Below are 15,261 nucleotides of genomic sequence, written 5' to 3' on the forward strand. Positions count from 1 at the left end.
TTGAGTTCACACAGACGAAAGAGAAGGAGAGTGTGCACAGACAGAAAGGAAGAAGAAAGAAAACGGATTATTTATGGACGTTAAAGAGGGCATTTTAGATGTGTCAAAATGTTACGGCTTCTCATCACTCCTCACGACACACACAGGTTCCAAGCCTCCATCTTAAAGCGATATATGTCTTCTGCTCGATGAGAATAAAAAAACACAACACGCGTACTAAATTGTCAGTCTGCTCTAAAAAAACACAACACGAGCTTTCAGCTGGAGGAAAAACTTTGAGTCGGCCATCTAAAATTAGCAGTCATGAGGTTTGCACATGATAGACGCGTTTGTTGGTTGAACCAAAATTAAGAAAGAGCGCCTTCTTTTCCATGTGCATCTGTTCATCTCTTGTTCTCCTCATGGTCTTCTAGGTGTGGTTTTAGTATCTGTCGCTCTCTGCCTTCATGTCCAAGCAGCTGTACTTTCCTCTTTGCCCTCCATTCCTCTGCCTAACCGCTGCTGAGCTCATGCTCTATCATTTAACCATACCACACTGGGAAAAGCCTCGCTTTGATGGGTCCACCTCTGTGTGTGTGTGTGTGTGTGTGCGCGCGCGCGTGTGTGTGTGCGCGTGTGTGTGTGCGCGTGTGTGTGTGTGTGTCTCTCTAATGTGTTCCTCCCAGAGGGAAGGGAGGAGCAAAGTTTTTGAGTCAGATAGGATGCTGAGCCAACTGAAATACAGGCAAAGAATAATGCACACACACACACACACACACACACACACACACACACACACACACACACACACACATATAGGCTACTCACACAAGCCCACAATTGAGAAAACACTCGCACGAAACATTTTTATTTATTGAAACATTGCCAGGACAAAAGGCGCTCTGGGCAAAGCCAGTGTTGTGTCACTAAAAAATAGAAACAATGAAAAGAAAGAGGCAATATTTCAGTTATCAATGAAGATTCAATATTGTCTTAATTTAGAGCTTGTTCCTTGATATATATGGTGTCAGATTTATACCTAATGTCTCGAGAGACACACACGTGGAGACATTAACTGCCGTTCGAGTGATGTAAATACTCGTGCATGAATTCAACACGCGAGAGTTGTACAGGCAACTGTGAGCAAGAAAACAATCTCTAGGAGGGGCAAAGAATTGCACCTGCATGTGTAGACATAAGCAGCAAGACTGCAAAACAGCCATCACAAGTGATGGAGTTTGATAGAGCGCTGCAGGGCATACACGCTCTCACAGGTTAAGCTCTTGGAAGTTGAGTTCTGGTCGCGTGACCCGCCTCAAGTCGTCCTGGAGCAGTGCCGCAGTGGGTGGATCGCTTAGGTGGAGGTGGTGGGGAGCACGGGGTCGTCCGGTCAAGAGCGAGGCCTCAACTCAGAAGTCTCGACCCACAAAATGGCTTCCACAAGGGGACGTTTCTGGAGGCGGGGGGGGGGGGTCATACCAGAGTATTCATAAACCAAAAGATTAAAAAGAGGACGTGTGACCGAGATAAGACAGGGTGTATTGTCATACATAGAAATAGACTCAGATAAGGAGACAGGCAGGCAGTTAGACATGTGAAGCTTTCCCCCTCATATGACCTCTAAGTGAATGGCAGCTGTTTTTCAATGAGCTCATAATGGTGGAAGCCCAGTATTTGTCGTGTCTGCCTGTGTGTGTGTGTGTGTGCGTGTGTGTGGACCTACCACAGTGGATTTCTGTGCAGTGAGTCACAGAGAGTGGAGATTGCAGAGTCAGGCAGATACATATCGAAGTATCCCCAGAGCAAAAATACACCCCCTGCCTTTACACACACACACACACACACACACACACACACACACACACAAACCGGCCAACAATCACCTCAGGCATTAGGTGTGTGTACCAGTGTGTGTATCTGTCTGCGCTAGCTCAACAGTCATAGTCAGAATGAGTCCTCTGGAAGGATCTCGTAGTTATTATTGCACATAGCGGTTAAGGAAACGTTTCACCCATCGTTGTTGCTGATAAAAACAAAACTTTATTTGACTTTTGAAATACTCAACGTGGTCCTGTGCTCCTGCTGAGAAACGGTACACAATACGCATTCTTAAATACTTCAGATTTAAATCGCATTATAAAGACACAACGTTCTGAGAAACGATGATGATAACATTCTTCCTAAACCTAGATTATTTGTTAAAGATGCATGTAGTTAAAAGTATTTCTTTCGAGCTGTGGCATGCTGAAACACTAAAAGGAGTGACGTAAGGATAGAAAGATGATTGAACCTTTGATCAGACATCATGATAGATGAATCATCTTTATGCTGAGCAGCTTTGAACAGATCTTACAAGCATCATGGTTTGGCCAAGAGAGTCATCTACATCTAGCTGATGTAGCGATTAAGCAGATAACTATGTGTCTGTAACCAGCAGCCAGTTTGTAGCATATACACTTGATAAAAATGAAAATCCTGCAGGCCTCAACATGTGGTGGATGATTTAGTGTCTTTTTTTTTTTTTTAGCCGTTAGCATGTCTCAAAACGAATTATATAATTTCATTGCTGTTAGTGATGATTGGAGACGGTGCTACAAAGAGTGGAAAGAAAACTGCTCAGTCTGCGTGGTGTTTTTACGATACCGGCCTCAGCTAACGCGGACAGTGTCTGTTATGAGAATTAGGATACGAGCCGAAAGAGAAGAACAAGAATGTGTGTGTAGAATTTCCCTGTGGCGGCTTTTTAACTTTGTCTTTGAGTGCTTTTGTCCAAATGCACAGAGGCGGAAAAAAGAAGACGTACAAACAGCGAAAAACTGTTTGAGAAGACTTGAGGTAAACGTGGCATTCCTTTGAGACCATAATTATGATCAAACTTTGTTCAGCAGCTTGCCACCAACTTTCACGGGGGAAGTTAACGTGGGCTGTTGTCATTAGCCAAAATCAAGTGTCGCACGGCCACACCCATCTCTCTACATGCAACCTGAGATCCTCTGGTAGGTCGTTCCTGACCAAACCCCGAACTAAACACAAAACTGAAGGTGACCGGGCGTTTTCTGTTCGGGCCCCTCAGTTATGGAACGACCTGCCAGAGTTGATCAGGGACGCTAACAGAACTGTTTTCTTTTAAGTCACTCTTAAAAACGCATTATTTTAGACTTGCCTTTTGTTGACTGCATTTTATTTTATTGATTGACTGTCCGCTTTTTGTCTGTTTTACTTCTGTTGTATTTTATCATTATATTTTATGCTGTATTTATTTTTATTTTTTTTAATGTAAAGAGCTTTGTAACTTGTTTTTGAAAAGTGCTATAGAAATAAAGTTATTATCATTATAATTATTATCTCCAACGCCCTGTGGCAGCGCTGGAGAATGCTCAGGCTGTACCCTTTTATCATTCTAGCGTAAGGAAAAAAAACAACAAAAAACGATCGCTTGTTTGTATTTCTCTAAACCAATCAAAGTTGACTTGGGCGATGCTGAGCCCAGATGCAGTGACGTTCCTTTGCAAAACCAGTGTTGGCTGGAAGTGTGTTCTGGTTGGACATTTGCACGTGGGGAGGCCGGCCCTGGAAGTTACATGGTTAAACTGAATAAGACTAAATAGAACCAAGCAGGCGTGCCTTATTTGCACGGTCCAAACCTTCATCAAAACTTGGGCACAGCATTTCCCGCGTGTCGCTTGCTAACTCCGAAGTTGTTGCCGTCGCCCCCGGCGACAAGAGTTTTGAAAGCGTTTACACGCAGACAGCAGAAGGGGAGAAAAATGTCGACCGATGGCAGGTTTATACCCCCACTCTACCTCCGGGTCAGATAGAGCACATTTCTGTGCACTAACCGCTGTTGCTGAAGCTTGTTATTACCCGGCCCAAGTCCACTGTATGGATACATGAGCGTTCACAATAGAGTGAGGATCATTTACTGTCATTGCAGCCTAATGGGCAAAGACCTCGGGTTCATTTTGAAACTCTTGGAGCAGCCTTTAAACCAATTGGCGTTGACCACGACTGAAGCTATGAGCAATAGTCGGGACGAATCTAGGCGATTGTTGTTGTCCTCTGTCTGTGAAAAGCGATCAACACGATACTGGATAACATGTCCTCATGATGATGAAGTTCACTTGGGGTCTGTGTGCTGTCGATTCTCACCCCTGTACCAAATACGCCTCGCTGTAATCCACTGCTGAAATTTGGCCCAAAGAAGTGCTCGATGTACTCCTGTCTGCTGAAAGTTTCCATGCGCAGGTGATTAAGGAAATAACAGAGCCCTTTCAAAGAAAAAAAATAAAATAATGAAAACCACGCGTTTTGCGACATATTTTCTAAAGAGCGACGACTGGACTAAATGAATTTGCTCACCTTTCGCGCCGGTAGTTAATTACCTTGACAGAAGTGACACGAGACAAAATTACACGCTCAAACTGAGCACAGGAAGGTTTGTTTATACTTTTCTGTACTTCACTCCCTCCATCAGCTTTCATTCAACTATTCGAATTCACTACATCAAAAGTGCAAAAAAAATATATATATTTGGTTGGAAAATCAGCTAAAGAGACAGACATAGAAAATGAAGTCACTGTTCTGGTCTGAACGATCCTGTGGTAGATAGAATCATGGAATCATAATTAGAATTGTATTAGTATTCCAGAGCTGTTGCACGCGCGCACACACACGCGCACACACGCACGCACGCACGCGCATCCGGTGGTGATGTCTTAAACACTGGACTCGACTGACTATTTTAAGGTATGAGCACCATGTGTTTATGCTGCACAGCCAGTATCCCCGTGTGCGCGCGCCCTGGTGTCTATGTTTCCCGCTTTGTATTTCAGTGTCTTTATAAACACGAGCAGAGCTGCTCTTCCATCTGCACCATCATTACATGACATCATTTACAGTCAAGATGTCTCCTGCGACCGAAGGAGGTCCCTCCGGCCGCGGTCTGTGTGCCGTCGGTACAACGCGCCGATCCAAGCCTCTGATTCATGTCAGAGGAATGGTGGGCCTGAGCGTGTTTCAGGACGGAGCTGTCTTGTGGTTACGACCCGCGTGCCAGGTAGTTTGGGGGAACATCAGATGAGTGCTGACAGAAAACCCAGCCAGGTGATCCGTGATGGGGAATGAATCACTGTCTGCCCCCTGGAGAGAAGAGAGGGGGTGGGGTGGGTTGGGGGGGTCGGAGGGATGAGGATCACGAAGAGAATCTGCCTCGGAGGTCGTTATTCACTACTACTTTCTTGTGTTTGTATTTTTGCTTCGTCTCGCTTTTCTACCCCTCAACAGGACCTTGAAATAAGGGTCATCACGCGTCGTTTGATCCTCGTCAAGTAGATCCTCACAATTCAGGTTGGAGATTAGAATGTTCGGTCTGTTTGATGTGGGAGGATGTTTTGGCAGAAAGTGGAATATAGTATTCATAATTATGTTTTCATTAGTGAATAATCACCTACAACTAAGAATGGCTGTAGCCCAGAACAGACAAAAGGACCTTCTGTGTTTTGCGTGTTTTGTGGACAGATACAGGAGTAGATTCTCCTCCATGCTTCGAGGGGGAGGGTGAGGGGGAGGCGACAGGTATTCAGTCGGTTTCAATTTGCCACCTCACCGCTAGAAGCTACTGAATCCTGCACACTTTTTTGTTGCCGTCGAGCCTTCCAAGAGAACAGCAAGAGTTATACCCGTAAACTGTATATTAAAGTGGATGTAACTTCCGGGTCTGAAAAGTGAGGCCAATGCGGAAGTTACGTTAAAGTGCAATACCTCTGAGGGCTGCTAGGGGCTGGCTCCAAAAAGGCTGTTGCTCTATAGACTCCCATTGACCTTCTAATGAAATACAAAGTCAATGCATTTTTTCCCCAAAAGTCTTTATCGTGTCATTCGCTGAAATGACTCCTTATTAGCTTTCCGCCGGTCCATCTGAGAATAATCCCTTATTTGATTAGGTATTGGGCCTCAAAAAGCGGTTTGGGGGCGTTTCCGTTTGAGTGACGGGCCTGTGGTGCAGTCAGATTTCTGCTGTGGGTGGGCGGGTGTAGTGTCCTCGGAGATTGGAGTCAGATCCTCCACTCGCTCCTCCCCAGCTCGTCCAGTTACGGTTCATTCTGACTCCGAAATAGCGAACTGGAGGCTTCAGAAGGGCCATTCACAAACCAGTGGGAGACGTCCTATATCTGAAAACCATAGAAACCATTCGAGCTGGGATTATTATGTGTGCAGCGCTTTCCGTACACGCTGCTGTAACTAGTTAACCGCAGTTGCTATTGTGACGGGGATACTTCCAAATTTGCGCTGTCATTGAGTAACGGCACAAGTGGAAAGCAGTTGAAAACGTGCAGTATACACACGAGAGGATGAACAAGTCTCCACGCGTCGAAGATTGTGTGTGGCGGGTTGCGGGAGAGCATGGCCTTCACGGCTGCGTGAGATCACTCTAACTTCCAAAACCACATCAGTGAAGGCTCTAACACACATAAAGATATACATGCACCGCGCATCCACGCAGCTGCATCTGGGTGCATCATGTACTCCCTTCTTAATGCTGGTTATTGGCTCTGACAAGGACTTTACCAGCTCAGACGACCCGCCCAATACCCGGGAATAAATGTGTGTTTCTTATAGTCGGACGTAATTCCCCCCCCTCCCCACACACACACACACACACACACACACACATACACACACACACACACACACACACACACACACACACACACACACACCACCCCGTAGCAAAGCACTTTTCCGGTCACATTTTCAGCCAATACAGTCACAGGAATTAACGATGATCGCGACAACATGTAAGCGTGCATATCTTCAAATTCAGCGGACACCCTTTTTTATCTCCTTCAATCGTGTTCGATTTGAGGGAAATAAATCAGGATACTTCAAGAGCATCAGTGGATTTGTGTAATTACTGATCCACCACTGATTCGACCACAGACATGCTGTACACACCCTGCCCTGCCCAGAGACTTGCTCAACCCATCTGGGGTGTGTCTCTGTGTGTGTTTGTTCTGCATTATTTTCTGCCTGAATTAAGGAACTAAGAATGAAAGTAATATCCGTATCACGTCATGCTTTCCGTGACTGCGGTGTCTGTGAAACACGTCATCCTTATTTGTTCATGTGCAAGCAGTATTTCAATTTTTCAAATCCATTTACTTTCCAAGATCCGTTTTTTTTTTTTTTAACACAGGCTCTCCTAAATTCATGCAGTGCTGATGATGCATTATAAGACAATGTATACCCTAAGCAGCATCTTAGAACTGAGAAAAGTTCATAAAGAAATTTCTGATTTATTTTGCTTCCTCGTGCATCCATTGCAGAGATTAGCATTAAACCTGAATCTGCTTTCTCTTATAGACAATATTCAACTTGGAATCGGGGGGGGGTTTAACTTGAAAGCAGCTCAATAACGTCGCCTTTCCTGAACAGACTGTCGACTTCTGACTTCTGACCTTCTGTCTTGAGTCACAGAGGTCAGCACATCACGGACTGGTTTATTTGCTCGCTTCTCTAAACATCCGCAACAGATTACTGTGTTTGTGTGTGCGTGTTTGGGTGTGTTTGTGTGCGTGTGTTTGTCTGCATGGGTGTGACACTGCTATCAACACCGTCTTATCATAAATCACCCTCAGAGATAAACAATGGAAGCTTTGAGAAGATGCATGTTGTCTGGCAAAGTAAAAACTAGGAAAAGATAAATGGAAGCGGCAGGACTCTGGTTACATTAAGTTAAGTCATAAGTACAGTTTGAAATGGCTCCATTCAAATCTAATGAATGAAGTTATATCAAAGTGACGTGTTGGCTTAAATCATATTGACGTGGCATCTCACTCATCTGTTTGAGAAAACATCTAATTGTGCGTCATTTGATGACAGCGGTTATTCTAACTTTCATTAACCATCTAATCATAGAAAAACAAAAATGACACCAGTATGTCATTTTTTTTGTGTGTCCCTACCAAAACGTTTTCAATTTGTCAATTTACTCTCCGAACACATTCCATCTTCGTTTAGTTGTTAAACATGCATTTGTTAATTAACACCAAACCCAAAGCACCGCTAAGGCTTGTTTTATTTTGGAAATATCAATATCGACCAATCAACCAACATCACCGTCTTAAGAGATGGCTAAAAACTTGTTAAGCATTTTGATTTTTACTGTGGTTCACTTTATCAGATTCTTTGTCACTCTGTGTCTATAATTGTATCAGCAGTAAAACACGGGTTCTTAATTGTGTCGCTGCGCGCGCGCACACACACACACACACACGAGTGTGTGGTGACTTGAGACGTGTTGATGCAAAACACAGCCTGAAAGATGACTGATTTTAACCATGTTTAGTCTCCAATAGGATGAGTATAAGTACGTATTAATTACTTGCTCTAATGGCCCATCTGTGTTCGGTTTGTGTTAATACAGTCAGCGGATTCATTCTTCTGAGTCATCTGACCTCTAAATCCAAAAGGCCCTGCAGAGTTCATCATTACAGACTCTTGACATTTAACTATCTAAACCATTAATCACTACAGCAAAGTGCTCTGTATCCTGAAATAAACATAAAGGTCCTGACCTCATGAGTCATAGCTCTGAATTATAGTTTAAGTTTCTAAAAAAGTAATACTTCAATGAAGGACAGCGTACAGTCAGAACCAGGTCTGTTTTCAAGGCGAGAGGTTGCACAAGATGTGCAACTAAGGGAAACCAAAACTGAAAGCGTTTGGTGAAAGAGTGATGTGGGGAGAACCCCACATCACTCTTTCACCAAACGCTTTCACAACTGACAAAAGAGATTTGGAGAACATAACAAAAAGAAAGAAACAACAAATGTATTAATTTGATCCATACATAGTCTGACCATCTGATTGTTGTTACACTTTTACTCTCTTTTTTTTTTACCTCCATTTTTATAAGTACAAACATAGCAGATAAAACGTCCTAATTAACTTCACAATCAACAAAAAGACACAAAGGTGCTATTGATCTTCTCCTGACGCAATAAGCCCGACGGTACAAATATATAACGATATAAAGATAAAGAATGAAGTCATGATGGACAGACGGTTCATTCAGACGTGACTTTGCTATGAATACCCAAAGCTATGATGAGAAAACCACAGCTCAGCACTTTACACTGCATCTGTGTCTCTGTGTGTGTGTGTGTGTGTGTGTGTGTGTGTGTGTGTGTGTGTGTGTGTGTGTGTGGCCTTTGGCAGATGTTGTCTTGCACACAAACAGCAGACGAGCCGTGTTTTGGAGGACCTGTACCGTGAGCTGCTGACACTTTAAGTGGGCACATAAAGCAATCAGTCGGACAGCTTTGTCTTTTTTCTTAAAATATTGCACCCCAACATGTGACACAATCACCCTTTCAATCGTGTGTGCGTGTGCGTGTGTGTGTGTGTGTGTGTGTGTGTGTGTGTGTGTGTGTGTGTGTGTGTGTGTGTGTGTGTGTGTATGGAGAGGAATATTTTAGTGAAAGTCTGAAGAGTGATGTCAGCTTTACTCGATGTATAATGCACACACACACACACGCACACACACACACACACACACACACACACACACACACACACACACACACACGGTGGTTTAATGAGAAAAAGGTGCAGGCAGCACAATGTCTTTCGAAAGCTGCTAGACCACTGGTCCGCATCTCATCCCCCCTCCCCTCCCCTCCGCCTTTTTTCTTTTTTAGTTCCACATCTGTTTCCCAAGCTTGGGAAGGGGCCTTGGAGAGAACAATATCTGGGTCAGGGTAAAATCTCTCTTTCTGTGTGCAGGAGTGCAAGCAAGCATGAATGTATGCTTTGCATAAAGCACTCATCAACTGCATGAAAACTGCCTCACACTCTTTGAACCGAGAGATGTTGCCGTGTCCCAGATGGGTGCGTGTTTGAGAGTGCGTATACAGTTGAGCTCGTTGCTACCACTAACAGTCATTCAAAAACACTTTTGGCTTAAAGCCAGGAGGAGACTTTATCAAATCTTTCAAAAGGGATGTTCAGAAAATGAAGAAAGGGAAGTTTAATGTCCTATGGATAGATTGCATGACTGACATTGTACATTGTACTTTTACCTTCTTTAAAAAAAAAAAAAAAAAAAAAAAAAAAAATTTCTTAAATCACTGCTAATTTGACTCCAAAGTATAAGAAATCCCATTTCAGGCTATCTTAAATGTTACTGAACAACTTTACTCCTCAGCATCCCACATCACTGTTGGAAGAGAAAGTGGTGAATCTTCACTTCCTTGTAACGTTTGGGAAGAAAGAACTTTTGACTCTTTCAATGCCTCTGAAAGATCTTTAAATCGATTTAACTGGCAGTAAAATAGACTGAAAGAGTCACATTCACCTACAAAGCAGAAGTTCCAGTAAGTTAAGTTTGTCGTCCAGCTTAATTCACTGAAATATGACTATATGCTGCCCCCTTGTGGAACAAACGAGCCTATTGCATAATGAGTAAATGTATTTTAATAGTCACAATGTCAGCAAACACAGCTCAAGATCACAGGTAACACAGACTTTTCCCTCTCAGACAAAAGCGTTAAGATGTTTGTGGCAAGAAAGAGACATTTAATAATATTTAGTGTTGTGCCAAAAACATTTTTTGGAGTTGCTGAGGGTTTCTTAGTTTTTACCTCGTATCTCTACATGTATCAGTTTGTTAATAGTCACGTGTGGCATAGCAGTAGATATAAAAAAAATGATTAAGAAAGAGAAGAATAAATTAAAAAATACATTATATGTAAACAAATGTATATTTTTACAGCATTACAACTTTTACCCTCTAAAAAAACCAACCAGGACGCAATGAAATATATCTGATTCAGTTGACAGGATAAACAATAACTAGCAATTAAAACTAAATTTCCTTCACAGTTAAATGTGTTAAATGGCGTCACATTTATTTGTGCAGAGTCAGTCGGCATTTTAAATATGTTCTTCAGCCTTTTCTCTGCGCCCGTCGTCTCTCAGCCTTCTTTCTTGGGGTATTTTTCTTTGGCAAGTCGGACAAAGTCGTCGGCGCTGTCGAGTGACACCAGGCGATCCTGAGAGAAACACGGAGGAACATCAGAGGAGTGGAATGAGTGATGATGGTCGGAAGAGACCATGTCAACAGAAGGGGGGAGAGATCAAATGGAAGACAGGAAGCGAAAAGGAAGTGAAATAAAAGACGACAACAACTGGTCATCAAACTGACGGAAGAGTAGTTTTAATGCGAAACACAAGAGGTGCTTCGTGTTCCACCGGGCGTAACGGCATCAACGTATCATGGCAGTATTCTGGGAAACCTCCACTTAACTGGACATTGGTATAAGGGATACATGTGTGTGTGTGTGTGTGTGTGTGTGTGTGTGTGTGTGTGTGTGTGTGTGTGTGTATACCATGACAAAGAGGTATCTGTTCTGGTGTTCTGTTCCAGGAGGGAACAGAGAGGTGTGTTCCAGCAGCTGTTTCAACAATTCAGTAGCTTTTTTAAGATGTTCTTCATCTCGACCGAAGCGATTCTGTTTGTTCACACACAGCAAGGCGTCCACCTCGCACTGATAACCTGCAGCGAGACGAGGAGAAAAACAACGGAGGAGTTCGATTTTTCAACACAAACTCGCATCAAAATGTGTCAAGGCTACTTTTGGGGTCACGCCCGCAAAATGTATTAGTTTCACAATATTGTCCCCAATTTGCGAGATGACCTTGTTTTTTTTTTCCTCTCCCCCCTAATGGCCTTCGTTCACGTTACGCGAGAGTCCAACTCCTCCTCATCATCTCAGGGCATCAAGCAGCGCTGCCTTGTCAAAGCCTGCAGGCATCTCAGACGTATGGACGTGCTTTAGGTTGAGGCACTAAATCCATGGGGTTCAGCAAAAGAGCGTAGTTTGGGTTAAAATACAGACATGACATACTCTGGTTCAGTTCTGTATACTATACAAGGTAAATACATTACGTAAGTTTACATACTTGTGTCACTTGAAATAAATCCATGTGGATTTCTGTTTTCTCACGGGCCTCAAACTGCAGCCTCGTGGGGGAAATTCCCAAGTTTGACCCGTCCAACCACCCTCGACCTTCTTCAACAACCCGCTCGCAAACTAGACTTCTCCGTTTTAGAGCCATTATTGTGAAATGAATACACTCTGTGCCTATGGCACATTTTGATGTCCGACCGAGTGCTTTCATGATGTCCTAATTACTATCGGTAGACTGAATGGAGCAGCAATGGACCGAAAAGAAAAGGAACCAAAGTGTTTCACCGAGCCGCAGCAGAACTTTCTTCCATCGGGCTCGGACCTCTCGTCTGGCATAGCGCAACGTGTGGATGTCAAAGTTCAGCTTCTCCCATTCCTGTCGGCACACACACACACACACACACACACACACACACACACACACACGCACGTATGAGTAAGAATTATACAACGGTTCCTTCTAACATACGTGAAAAGGAAAAGGAATAGTGGTAGACTGACTGGATAACGTTGCCACACTGCTAATTTAAAGCCTTACTCAAATGAACCGTTAAATGGACGAGGTTGCAGAGACTTTACTGTGGATACTCAACATGAAAAATGATCACAAGTGAAGCTGGAGATCAGGAGTCTCCAACCGGTATTGGTTGTATATGTGGGTGTTGAGTATTCATTTCTTATTTTTCACATTAAAGAAACGTATTCAGCTGGTTTGGGTGGAGCTCAGCTATGTGAATACATGTCACTGAACACGAGAAGCTCTCAGGAAAAAGAGGTCGGAGACCCCTGCTGTAGATTCTACAAATGTCCTACTTTATTTACTGGCCTTGTTTATCCCTCAGTTCTTAATTGCCTTTTAATGTCGACCCATTGTCAGTTTGTTTGGCCTGATAGTGTGTCACAACAAGAAGGCAACGGTTCAGTGAATACTCTCTCTGACTGGCCTGCCAAGCTGTTGGCCTAAATCTCCATTAAGGAATTCATTTATTAACACAATGTGCCCACTGTGTCCTGCAGCCTGCTATTCTCATCATGAACACTGTCACATGTTCAACAAACTCTCACGGAGTTGGACTGAGCTGCAGCCCGAACATTTGAGGAACCAGCCTCAAAGAGATGACCCCGGTGCGATCCCTCCGGAGAGACACGGAGTTGGACTCGTCCAGTTCTCATGTCACAGAAACAGCAATTAAAGTAAATAAAATGGTTCAATATACTCTAATTTAATAGATGCGGGTCCTGCGAGGTACTGAAGTTAGCAACAGTTCAGTGGCGTTCCTGTTTCAAAACACCTTTCTGCTCTCACAAAATGAATCCCGGAGAATAGACACAGAACATGGAGGGACTTGTCCATTTTGAACGAAGAAACATCTGAGGAGAAGACCTTTATGCACTTGAGTTCCCTCGACACCCCCCCACAGGGTTGTTTGGTCGTGTAGTTTGAATTGATGAAGCAACTGTACCTTTGTGTGTGTGTGTGTGTGTTTGTGTGTGTGTGTGTTTGTGTGTGTGTGTGTGTGTTTTTGTGATAAAAAAAAATCTGCTTGAACAGTTGTTTATGGAAAGCCACAGTATTAACTAATTCAATTAATTTGACTGACAACTCTCCTAAAAAAAAAAAAAAAGGCTGTAATACTTGATGAGAAACAGAATTTTTTAATATTTTTTTTAAACTTCTGAATTATTATGTTATCCCAACCAGATGATACAGTATATTTGAGGCTTTCTTTAAACCTAATTTTGTAATTCAAGATTTAAGCACAGGGACAAACTTCTGGCTCCCTTTCCCTCATAATTATGTGAGCATCGGGTCAGTTTCTTCTAACGTCATCCTTTTGATATGGTTATTTTGGAATCTAGGTCAAGTTCATTTACCGATGTGAATCAACATGCAAGTGAATCAAAGGTTTCTTTGAGAGTCAACTCTGTACGTCTTCTGCCTGTATTCGATTATTGCATAAGAGATCTCCAGTGAAACAGATGTGGACGAGAGCCTGAGTTACTGAATTACAGTAGCACCACCCGACACCAGCACTAGTGTGGATTTTCTAAAATCATCTTGCCGCGAAAAAATACTATAAATGTTTGTTCAGGTGTAAATGTCAAGTCTCAGCTTAGTTCATTTGCCAGATTCCCGATAAATAAAGAACTAAAGCTCTATTGACTCACTGTAATTGTGTCGACTGCAAACATGTTGTCAAATTAGTGTAATTCTTCTAAATGTCGGTTGCGGGTCACATATGTTTGCAGCTGGTTACCAGAGAACGTGCCATGAAAAAGATGAAATGAATACCTTGAATGATTACAGTGGTATTCTGTTTCTCGTACTTTTGGTTTCATCAACAAGCAAAAATGTTTTATGTTTAACAGTAAATTGTCACTTATTCTCAACAGCATTCAACGTTCATGTACAATGCTATAACCATGAAGGACTTTAAAAAAAAAAAAAAAAAAAAGTATCCTGTGCTGTGCCTAGATTTAAATCCATTCTCTGGTATGTTAAACACACCAAGGTGAATTGTTACTTTTTTCAGCGTTAAAAACAAAATCTAGGAACATGTGATGTGTCTTCTTTGAGCAAATATGCTGCTGCTTTGGTGAATACGCATGTTTGTATCCCCTTGCGTTACGAGCAGCGTGCTTTCCGTTACCTCTGTGGCCTCGTCAGCCCGGTCTCTCATGCTGATGAAAGCCTGTAACTCTGTGTCCGACCCTCGTCTGACGGGAGATCCTCCGTCTCTGTTCGTGGAGGCCCACGGATCCGCGGGGCTCCTCCGGCTTTCCCGCTTCTTCCGCGGCGTCTTTCTGGAAGGCGGCGGCGGCGGCCCAAAAAGGCTCTCCTCTTCTGTGTCGCTGTCGCTGGACTCGCTGGGTAGCTGTTGTCTGGAAGTAGTGGCGGCGCCCATACTGCAGAGAAAGACACGGCATGTTATGAATCTGTAACCCTTCCGGTCGACTTCGATGTAAATGATTGAAGATTAAAGGCAGAACTTCTTTTTGTGGAGCGCCTCACCGCAAAATAGCATCCTTCTCTTCTCTGTTGTGTTTCAGATAGTAGCGACAACAGCAGATGGTCAACTTGGCACCCATTTGGGCCTTCCTAAAAGTTCTGGACAAAAACTCAATAGGCTTTCCAATGATATCCCACAAGAAGGTCGCAGATTTCCTCCAGAATCCTCGAGATCATGTCCAAACTGAAAGCGGTACAAATTCAGGCGACATCCTAACTTGTTACGGTCTTCCTCCCCCCGGCCTTGCCCTGAGTGAAGGCTGTCTGTCAATTACATTATCCACGTGAAAAGAAACGGGC

The 15,261-nt window shown here is 43.3% G+C and overlaps 1 protein-coding gene across 1 annotated transcript; it reads right to left on the reverse strand.

The window, feature by feature from the left end:
• Window positions 1-10,955: 10,955 nt before the first annotated feature.
• LOC138200754 (melanoregulin-like) lies at window positions 10,956-15,041 on the reverse strand. Its single transcript, XM_069153637.1, has 5 exons — window positions 14,965-15,041; window positions 14,603-14,858; window positions 12,237-12,327; window positions 11,370-11,536; window positions 10,956-11,033 (listed from the first exon to the last, which is right to left on the reverse strand). The coding sequence occupies exons 1-5, from the start codon at window positions 15,039-15,041 to the stop codon at window positions 10,956-10,958; spliced, it is 669 nt and encodes a 222-aa protein (XP_069009738.1).
• Window positions 15,042-15,261: the final 220 nt, after the last annotated feature.

The sequence above is a fragment of the Embiotoca jacksoni genome, unplaced genomic scaffold (genome assembly GCF_022577435.1).
Source record: "Embiotoca jacksoni isolate LCO1_2020_lvr unplaced genomic scaffold, fEmbJac1.0.p SCAF_2, whole genome shotgun sequence".
NCBI lineage: Eukaryota > Metazoa > Chordata > Actinopteri > Embiotocidae > Embiotoca > Embiotoca jacksoni.